This window comes from Phocoena phocoena, chromosome 4 (genome assembly GCF_963924675.1).
Source record: "Phocoena phocoena chromosome 4, mPhoPho1.1, whole genome shotgun sequence".
Lineage (NCBI taxonomy): Eukaryota > Metazoa > Chordata > Mammalia > Artiodactyla > Phocoenidae > Phocoena > Phocoena phocoena.
Window position 1 is genome coordinate 138,409,783 of NC_089222.1, and position 10,684 is coordinate 138,420,466.

Consider the following 10,684-nt stretch of genomic DNA (forward strand, 5'->3'; position numbering starts at 1 on the left):
AGTCGTCCCTGAGACACAAATCTGATGGCAGAGACACACATTAAATGTGCCCTTCTCCTAAACCTAAGAGTTTGAATTCTGGGCTTCTACGAACAAACAGTGGGAAGGACACAATTGCCCTTTGAAAATTACAACATGAATGCCTCTCTGGAGGGACACCTGCCATATGGTAATGCAGTATTTTATTTACTCTATTAGTAACTACTATTTGATAACATTTATAATATTAATAGAACTTAATCTAAGAGAAGTTCAACTTACATTTTTCTTTCTTTTTTTTAACATTTCAATACTGGATATTAATCAGAAAGACAGTCAAAATTACTATGGTCGAAATTCTTCCATCAAAAATTTATAATACGTGTTTGGTATTAGTCTATGTACAATTCAGTTTTTGGTGTAAAGTTCTTTGGCTTCAAGAAAAAACATTTGGTTTACTTCACTAATAGGAATATCTCTTAATGCTGGGATGGCCTCTTCTTGGTATTTCTTCGGCTGTTGGTTTTTGGCATAGTTATCTGTAAGAAGAGGACAAAAGGCTCTGTTTACCCAAGCAATTTCTTCAACAATCTCTGTGGTTTGTGGAGACCCACCACATAGTTTACTAGGCTAATGTTTGGATAATGACAAATACCATGTTTAACATAATTAAAAGGCCCCTTAAATTCTCTCTTTAGAAGAAATGTCCCAATTAGAATAAAAATCAGCCAAGTTACTTTTTGCATCCTCTAACTTGGGTAAGAAATTAATATTTCAGGCGTTTCCCTGGTGGCGCTGTGGTAAGAATGCGCCTGTCAAAGCAGGGGACACGGGTTCGATCCCTGGTCCAGGAAGATCCCACATGCCGCGGAGCAACTAAGCCCACGCGCCACAACTACTGAGCCCATATGCTCTAGGGCCTGCGTGCCGCAACTACTGAGCCCGTGTGCTGCAACTACTGAAGCCCGCAAGCCTAGAGCCCGTGTTCCGCAACAAGAGAAGCCACTGCAATGAGAAGCCTCTGCACTGCAACAAAGAGTAGCCCCCGCTCGCCGCAACTAGAGAAAGGCCACGTGCAGCAACAAAGACCCAATGCAGCCAAAAATAAATTTTAAAAAATTAATATTTCATTCAACTGTACAATGATGATTCAAGCCCCATTTGTACATTTCTCATAGGAAGAGAATTATATCAACACCCCAATCATTTGGTACAATCATTCATGCAAACTTAACAATTTCCCCTCTTTGTACAAATTGTCTATTTGCTGTAATTCCAGCCAAGTATGCAGGGAACACAGTAGGTTATCAGAAAAGCAGTATATAAAGGTTAAAAAATCATACCAGAACTTAAAAAATACTTTGCTTCCTAGAATCCAAGAAAGTTCAGGAATCTAATTTTTTTTTTTTAATTTTGGCTATGCCACGCGGCTTGTGGGATCTCAGTTCCCCAACCAGGAGACTGAACCCAGGCCATAGCAGTGAAAGCCGGGAATCCTAACCATCAGGCCATCAGGGAACTCCCAGGAATCTACTTTAATCTTTAGACTTGAAATAAAAGAACTTAACAACAACTACAGAAAACATGCCGTGGCTCTTCTAGCCACTTAATTGCGGTCAGGTGTACACAGTGATCCTGAGGATACACACCCCCAAATTCCTCCTCCCAGACAAGGTCTGTATGGACCTCTTTGTCATCCCTTGATCAACACAGCTTGTTTAGGATAAAAGAAGTTTCTCTCAGGCAAAGTTGCCAAGGAACATATTACATACTTGTGGTTTTTACGGGAAAATATACCTGTTAACTAGTATAATGAACAGCATATTCATGACAGCTTATTTGTGCCATGTGAACATTTCCTCTGGTATAATCGTATTTATTTCTCCCAGTTTTTTTTTACTATGCTGATGTGTGTCAATTACTACAGCCTGTTCTTTGTTGCTTTTTCTTTTTTAAAAATATTTATTTATTTATTTCGCTGTGCTGGGTCTTAGTTGCAGCATGTGGGATCTTTTTAGTTATGGCATGTGGGCTCCTTTAGTGGCAGCATGCAGGCTCTTAATTGTGGCATGCGGGATCTAGTTCCCTGACCAGGGATTGAACCTGGGCCCCCTGCACTGGGAGCGCGGAGCCTTTTTTTTTTTAATGATCTAGGTTTATTATTTTTTTATTATTATTTTTTGGGCTGTGTTGGGTCTTCATTGCTGCGTGCGGGCTTTCTCTAGTTGTGGTGAGCAGGGGCTACTCTTTGTTGCGGTGCACAGGCTTCTCATTGCGGTGGCTTCTCTTGTTGTGGAGCACGGGCTCTAGGTGCATGGGCTTCAGTAGTCACAGCATGTGGGCTCAGTAGTTACGGCACATGGGCCCCAGAGCACGTGGGCTTCAGTAGCTGCTGCACGTGGGGTCAGTAGTTGTGGCCCTTGGGCTCTAGAGTGCAGGCTCAGTAGCTGTGGTGCACAGGCTTAGTTGCTCCACAGCATGTGGGATCTGCCTGGACCAGGGATCAAACCCGTGTCCCCTGCATTGGCAGAAGGATTCTTAACCACTGCGCCACCGGGGAAGTCCTGGGAGCGCAGAGTCTTAACTACGGGACCACCAGGGAGGTCCCTGCTTTTCTTGACAAAAGTGTCAATACCCGACTCCTCCAACCCCCGGCACTTTCCTTTGATATAAATTTACCTGTGATTGTATGAATGGAGTTGAGTGGAGAGGTACTCATCATGTTTATCCCGAATAAGAGCACATACCCAATCACTGCAGTAATGAGGAGGTACATAGGCAGTGCAACTGCCCAGTATCTGCAGAAAAGAATATTAAAGTAGGTAACAGACTTCCTAAAAAGTTGCAGTTCTCTACAGTTCATCACCAAGTTAATACGCTTTTAAACTTAATTTTAGTTTTGACTGAAATGATACATGTACCTAAAAGGCAGTCCAATAGTTCTACTGGCCTACAGTGAAGCTGCTATCTTGTACCCCTGTTTGAGCCCTGGTGTCCTTCTTCCCAGTAGGGAACACTTTCAGCACCTAAGCTGTTTCTTCTGGTGTTTACCTCCACCTTCCTACACAACATACTCCTATTACCATTTCTTGACTTTTTAAACTTCAGACATTTTCTCTGAACATCCTAATATGAAGATGTATATATAAATAATGTTTGAAACTGAACACTGTAACGTATTATTATTATGTCTTCTTGTACAATTTTTTGTTTTTCCTGGAAATTAATTACTACTTTTTGTCTGTTTGCTTGGTTTCCCATGTACCTATCAATACTCGGTCCTCAAATTCTCTGATAGAATCTAGTGTGCCTCTTAATACAGTTAAACACATCAAATGCTCTACCTCACATGTTTTATTGGGTGCATTATTTAATAATTTCTTCCCTACTGTTTTCTCTTTATGGAACTTCTAAGAGCTTTTTTGCTGTTATACTTTCCTCATCTTTTCTCTATTTTCTGTTTTGCTATACTCTGTCCTACTTTCTGGAGATTACTTTTGGTGTTTCTTCTAAACCTTCAATTAAAATGTTAATTTTGGCTACCATATTTATAATTTCCAAATGCAGTAACTCTCTGAACATTCCCTATATTATAGCATCCTGTTGTTTCATAGTTATAATCTTTTTTTATCTCTGATTTTAAAGTTTTCTTCTGCTCTTTGCATTATCTCCATTTTCTTCAAGTTTCTTTTCTCTTTTCGTTTTTTGCTTTTTTCTCTTGTATTTCATTTTAGAGGCTTTCTTTTAATGTCTGATAAGTTGCCCATTCATATTTAAAGATGAAGTACTGGGAAGGCAGGGAGGCGGCTGGGGAGACATATAAAAATAAAAATAAAGATGAACTACTAACAAGCTAATTGGAAGCACTGTGCATATGTGGGCTGGGATGGCCAACTGGAGATCCACACTATGGGAGACCTGGCCATTCCATTGGAGGATCTCTAATTATCAGAAATTAAAGACCCTTTCTCTTGAGCTGGTCAGCTTCTTCAGGGAGGACCCTCCTATCTTGCTGGGAGGGGGCGGGCGGGTGGTACAAGCCTGCCAACCACAAGCCTGAGAGCCTAGTGAGGAAAGGTGCTTGGGAGGAATCTCACTATTCAGCAATGCAGATTTTCACTGATCCCTGTTTTCAGTAATGTGCCTAGTTAGACCTAGTGTCCCCCAGACTAGAGACTCTCACTCAGCCTTTCCAGAGCATAAAACTCCTGTCTTCTGCAGGGGAGGGTTGGTCTCCAGCTTTAAGGGCTGAGGAGGGGGATTTGAGGGTTGAATGCTCTTTAAACACTGTTTTCAGCCCAGCCCAGAAATACCATGTTAAAGAGGTACCCGTACCTCCAATGTCTGGGCCTCTCTGTGTTGTGGGCACAGAGGCTCTGGCTGGCTTCCCTGCTTTAGCAATGTGGGAAAGTGGAAATTCAGTTAGTTACCTCTCACCTATCTGCAATCCACTTCCCGAGATTTTATTGATACACCTCCACTATCCCGTTATTTGCTCCTGTGGGTTTATAGCTTAACAATTATTTTTTTCTATGGGCTTATTTTAACAAGATTTTGGGAGGAAGTAGAGATAAAGATGTGCATTTAGTCCACCATCTTTAAATAGAAGTGTATCAATAATCGTCTTTAAAAACCTTTAAATTTCTATATGGCTATTTATGGATCTTAAAAGAATAAATATAAGATTTGCATAAGTCTTAAGAAAAAACCTGATCCTTCAAAACAGCATTGATATACTCTTACTTTATTTAAGCAATACATTGAACTTACTTTTGAGGCCAATAGCTTAAGCCTAAGGAGCTTAGCCAAGATTCAGGAGTAAAAGCCCACACAAGATATAGTACTGCAGAAGAGGGAAAAAAAAAAAGGAAAAAATGTCAGTAAGGCATGCATCCCATCTATCAAGGTTCAGATAAAACAACTAGAGAGAAGCTGGCGCGCTGCAACGAAAGAGCCCACGTGCCACAACTAAGACACGACGCAGCCAAAAGTAAATTAAAAAAAAAAACACCATAAAATTTACCATCTTAACCATTTTAAGTGTAATGTTCGGTAGTGTCAAGTATATCTGTATTGCTGCGAAACAGGTTTCTAGAACTATTTCATCCTGTGAATCTGAAACTCTACACCCATTAAACAACTCCTCTGACTTATTTTTAAAAACATGTCTTAACTTCCACTACTCACACTGTATTTTAAGCAATTTAAGGGCAGAAATCATGCCTTAGTAATTGTTGTAATCCTTATAGCACCTAGCAATTTGCTTTATACGTAGTCGGTGTTCAACACTTCATCCCCACAGGGTTGAAAGTACAGACATTTAGGGGCATAAAGGTGAATTTATCTACCCTTGTTCTGATCCACAACATGCCTTATCTCCTAGAGCACAATCTTATTTCCCTCAAGTCGGGTCTCTGGGGCACCCTTTACTGTTGTCCCTCTATTATAACAGCCAACCTCTGAGCGCTCACTGTGGGTAAGCACACTTCTGAGCACTTTACAGGCATTATTTCATTTAATCCTCAAAACAATCCTAGTAGGTATTAAGCCATTTTTACAGAGGAGGAACTGGAGTCTCAGACATGTTACATCCTCTGTCCAACGTAAGTGGCAGAGAGAAATTTCAAGCCTGTCTCAGTGATGATGAAGGATTAACATTTTTCTCAACAAGTATGTATTACGGAATTCTCTGTCAGGAGTGTGCGATACAATGGTGAACCCGAAAGAGATGGCCTCTGCCCTCTCCGAGCTTAAAATTGAGCAAGGAATAGAGAAGAATAAATTGGTGTTTTCAATACACTCTGATAAGTACTAACGAGTGAGTAACAAAAGAGGATATCGGAACACATAAGAAGGCCCTCAGCCCACAGTGGCGGTGATGTGAATGGTTAGGAAAGATTTCCTGGAGAAGTCATTAAATTGGGGCCTAAAGGATGAATAGGGGGTTAGCCAGATGAAAATGCTGGGCTTGCAGACGATAGGAAGGAAGGAAATATGAGAAAACAGTGTTCCCAGCAACCACCACAGAGAGAGCGCTGGGGATCTGAAGAGAGAGCTGGTGTGGTAGATGGCAGAGGGAAAAGCTGGCAAGGAACTGGTGTGGAGCTTGAGTTTTCAAGATTAATGAAATACAAACAGCACTTCCCTGGTGGTGCAGTGGTTAAGAATCCGCCTGCCAATGCAGGGGACATGGGTTCGACCCCTGGTCCAGGAAGATCTCACATGCTGCGGAGCAACTAAGCCCCTGCGCCACAAGCCTGCGCTCTAGAGCCTGGGAGCCACAACTACTGAGCCTGCGTGTCACAACTACTGGAGCCCACGTGCCTAGAGCCCATGCTCTGCAACGAGAGAAGCCACCGCAGTGAGAAGCCCGCGCACCGAAGAGTAGCCCCCGCTCGCCACAACTAGAGAAAGCCCACGTGCAGCAACAAAGACCCAATGCAGCCAAAAATAAATAAATAAATATATTTATAAAAAAAAAAAAGAAATACAAACAGTGGGGAAACAAATGCAAATTCATAAATGGAAATGATTTGCTTAGTTTAATTAAGTGAATGAATATTTACTGTACATCTGCCATATGCCAGGCACTATGAGAAGGTCGAGGCTATAAAGATAAATGAGACATGGTCTCTATTCTCACAAAGTCATGTGGGAGAGAGAAACGAGTCAAATGTAGTGGCAGGAACTTCCCAGGCACTACCTTACTGGACCCTCCCCAGACCCCTGAGGTGTGTGCTAGTAATCCTTACTCACAGGTGAAAAAAACTGAGGCTCAGGGAATGTAAATAACTTGCCCAAGGTCTCACAACTAAACGTTACTGAGCGGGAATGAGAACCTGAGCAATGTCTTCGCACTGGGCTTACAGGCAGCGGCCAGAGCACTGGAAACGACATGAAGCGGAGGCGACATATTTGGGGGAACCCCAGGCAGCGTGGAGTACGAGGCTCTGAGCAGGGAGAAACCAGCCGGAAAAGTGAACAGGTCCCAGATCATGGAAGACCCTGGGCGAGGAACATGGACTTTATGCTCTGGGCAAAGGGAACAACTGGATATTTTGTTGGTAACTTTACAGTTACAGCAGACTACCAAGAGAAATAACCAGCCAGGCTCCAACGAGAGGTTTTAATCAGGGGAGTCCACGTCTGGATCTCAAGCGCGTCACTGTGACGGCCGCACGTAGGAGGAATCTGTGGAGGAAGTGAGACCCCGGCAGGCTCAGTGGTAGCAGCAGATGAATGAGTTGGGGGAGAAGGAAAAGTACAAGTGAAGACGACTCCCAGGCTTTCAGAGTGGGATCTAGTCATTCCAACCCTGAAGAAAGAGATACTGGAGCAGTCATTCTCCACACAGCGTCGAGAGATTTTCCAAAAAGACAAATCTGACCCTATCACTTGCCAGTTCAAATCCTTCGATGCCCTTAGAATAAAATCGAAAATCCTTCCTAGGGCTTGCAAGAACTTGAACGACCTGGCTCGGCCCGCCTCTCCAATGTCCGGCCCTCACGCACTATGCTCTGGCTCTGGACAGTGTCTCATTTCTGTGCTTCAAACAACCTCGCTGCAGTTACAGCGAGTGCTGTCTGCCTGGAACAATCTTCCTTTGGCTTTTCCAATGCAGCTGGTTCCTTAGCCTGCTTTATGTCTTAGCTCAAATGTCACCTTAAGAGAGGCTTTCCCCAATCACTTGCTCTCCCAGCTGTGTCCCACCTACCACACCTTCATTACTCCCTGTCATTTCCCTTTATTTCCCTCAAAGCTATTACCACAATCTATAACTACTGTGATGGACGGAATATTTGTGTCCCCCCCCCCCACCAAATTAATATGTTGAAACCCTAATCCGCAATGTGATGGATTTGGAGGTGGGGCCTTTGGAAGGCAGTTAGGTATAGATGAGGTCATGAGGGAGGGGTCTCCATCATGCGATTAGTGTCCTTTCTTTCTCTACTACGTGAGGATACGAGGATACGGTAAGGAGGTGGTTGTCTGCAAACCGTAGGAGGGCCCTCACCAAGAACCCAGCCATGCTGGCATCCTGATCTTGCACTTCCCCGTCTCCAGAGCTGTGAGAAATAAATGTCGATTGGTTAAGCTACCCAGTCTACAGTACTTTGTTATAGCAGCCTGAACAGATTAAGACGATTAGCTTTTTAAATCAGTAAATATTTCAATGTACAGAGAGACTCATGTAACCCCTGAGTACCCACCACCTAGTTTCATTATGACTGTTGGGTACTGGCCTCTGACCTCCTCTATCCTATTACTTTCTGCCTCACTGTCTCAGGTTTCAACCTTACTGACCTCCATCTGTTCCTTGAAGCCACTGGCCTCCTCGGGGGCTTTTGCACTGGCTCTTCTCTGGGAGGCTCTTTCCCTGGATTGCCACATGGCTAACTCTCACTTTTCGTGTCTGTGCTTACAACTCATCCCTCAGTGAGGCACCACCTGACCGCTGTATTTAATGATGGCAACCTCCTCCCACTTCTTATCCTCCTTTCTGGCTTAATTTCTCCCCATGGCACACATTACCATCTGACATTCTGCATGTTTAATTATTTAATTTGTCCATTGGCAATCCCCCCCTAGCAGAATGAAAGCTGTGAAAGCAGGAAGTTGGGGGCTGTTTTGCTCTTCCCTTGCCTGTAATAGTGGCTGGCACATGGTAAGTATGCAAGAACAATTTGCAGAATTAATTTCTGGTTGTGGGTACTATAGGATTTAAGTCTTAAAGTCATTGCTTTTATTTTTATACATAGTTTCTAACCCTTCAAATAACTCTATAGAACAGTGATTTACAAAAATGATGATGTTGATGATAACGATAACAGCAGCAGCTAACACTGAATAAATGCAGGTATCCTCACTTTCCGAAAGCTCGCTTTAAGCCATTTCGCTTTTATGAAAGACCTACGTTAGTTAACTGTCTTCGGTAACCAAAGGAAATCTGAAGAGGATTTTTGCTTTTACTTAGAAAGCATTCAGTGTTTGTTTTGCAGGGAGCCGTGATACAGGCAGTGCCCACCCAGAGCAGGGAGAGTGTGGCATGTCTGGGCTCCCTCCCCAGAGCTACACTCAGCATCTCGGCATCAAACTGCCATAGCTCTGAACTGTGTCGGTGAACATCTTGATCTCAACCGAGTATCTTTATCAAATTGAGTGCATTATCTCAATTTATCTTGTGCATGGCTTAGCAAGATGTGCCCTAAGGTAATCGTTTCTTTGCTTTACGCCATTTCTGCTCACGAAAGGTTTCATAGGAATGGTCTCTACTTTTGGATTGTGGGAGAAACCTGTACTTACTGTTCCTATGCATTCTTTTAAGTTTTCTGCATACATTACGGCAAGTAATCTTCACAACAGACATAAGAGGCAGCACAGTGAAGTCAACCCAGCATGCCTGGGTTCAAATTCTAGCTTTATCATTTACTGGCTGTGTGACCTTGAGCACATTACTTAAGCCCCGTGTGCCTCCATATTCTCATCTGCAAAATGAGGACAGTAATGACAATATCTATCTCACAGGACTGTCTTATGCTTCATAAGCATTTGATAAACATCACCACCCTTTCACAGATGAAGAACCAAAGAAGTTAACTAAACGGTCCTCCTCAAAGCTAATCTGTGGAGGAGTCAGGATTTGAACTCAAGTCATAACTTCTTCGCTCCATAGACTCCCCTGGCCAACAGCTTGGTTGGCTATACTGATGCAGTTAGGGTTCAGAAGCATTACCACTCCATCTTTCTGGTTTCCACAAAATTCTAAAAAGCTGTGGGCACCCACTTTTCTCCCTAATTCTCAAATCCTTTTGGGGAGAGACATGGGGCCCACTGTGTGACTCTGGGAATATCGTGTCTCAGTAAACATCAGTTTCCTTATCTGTAAAATGGGACCTTATGGGGACTGATTGAGACCCAGGATGTAAAGTGCAGCGGACTTCTATAACCTGATTGCTGTCCCTCCCACAGGCTGCACCGGGGCCACACCAGATTACTCATCTCCAAACCCCACAATGCCTTCCCACTTCTTCCTTCTTACTGGTGAAGACAAAGTTCCTGGGAGAAAGCTCACTCTGACTCTCAGGGTTTTTTGGTTTTCTTTTGGCCACGCTCCTGCGTGGCTCACAGGATCTCGGTTCCCTGACCAGGAATGGAGCTCTGGCAGTGAGAGCACAGAGTCCGAACCACTGGACCCCCAGGGAATTCCCTGAGTTTCCAATGTGATTTCTTGTCTCGACACTGGCTGCCCATGGCCCTTATCACACTGATAGAGAATTGTAGATTTACTCCTCTGTCTTGTCCACAAAACCATGACCTCCTTAAAGGCAGGGACCAAGTTGCATTCACTTTGCAATCTTGACTGGTGCTGCATTTTAAAGATCTGTTGAGATTAAATCTTTCAAGGTTCATGTCTGGCACGTAGAACACTCTTAACAGACAAGAGTTCCCTCCAGGTTTTCTCGAAGAGACAAAGGTAGAAAGAATCACAGTTCCTGTGTACACATTCTACAAACAAATGCAATAATTTCCTGTCCTTGAACACCAGAGAAAGGCCCTGGCCATCCATCAGGAAAGTACTTACTGAAGCCAAATTGGGAGCTTAAAAAAAGGACAAAGCCATAAATCGCTCTTTCTGGCAATGGCGACGGTGAATTTTCCACCATTTTCCCTGTGTCTTTAATCTGTGGGAAAGAAACACAATCAT

At 43.3% G+C, this 10,684-nt stretch overlaps 1 protein-coding gene across 1 annotated transcript; it reads right to left on the bottom strand.

The window, feature by feature from the left end:
* Positions 1 to 387: 387 nt before the first annotated feature.
* Positions 388 to 10,684, bottom strand: PIGP (phosphatidylinositol glycan anchor biosynthesis class P). Its single transcript, XM_065876442.1, has 4 exons — positions 10,562 to 10,684; positions 4,750 to 4,822; positions 2,659 to 2,777; positions 388 to 518 (listed from the first exon to the last, which is right to left on the bottom strand). The coding sequence occupies exons 1-4, from the start codon at positions 10,641 to 10,643 to the stop codon at positions 388 to 390; spliced, it is 405 nt and encodes a 134-aa protein (XP_065732514.1). The 5' UTR covers positions 10,644 to 10,684.

What these genes read in the sequence shown, in the direction of transcription:
- PIGP (XM_065876442.1), bottom strand. Translation starts at nt 10,643, where the DNA reads ATGGTGGAAAATTCACCGTCGCCATTGCCAGAAAGAGCGATTTATGGC. An exon ending in AAGCTCCCAATTTGGCTTCA is followed by an intron (nt 4,823 to 10,561) that starts GTAAGTACTTTC and finishes CCTCTTCTGCAG; the next exon opens with TACTATATCTTGTGTGGGCT. An exon ending in CTCCATTCATACAATCACAG is followed by an intron (nt 519 to 2,658) that starts GTAAATTTATAT and finishes CTCTTCTTACAG; the next exon opens with ATAACTATGCCAAAAACCAA.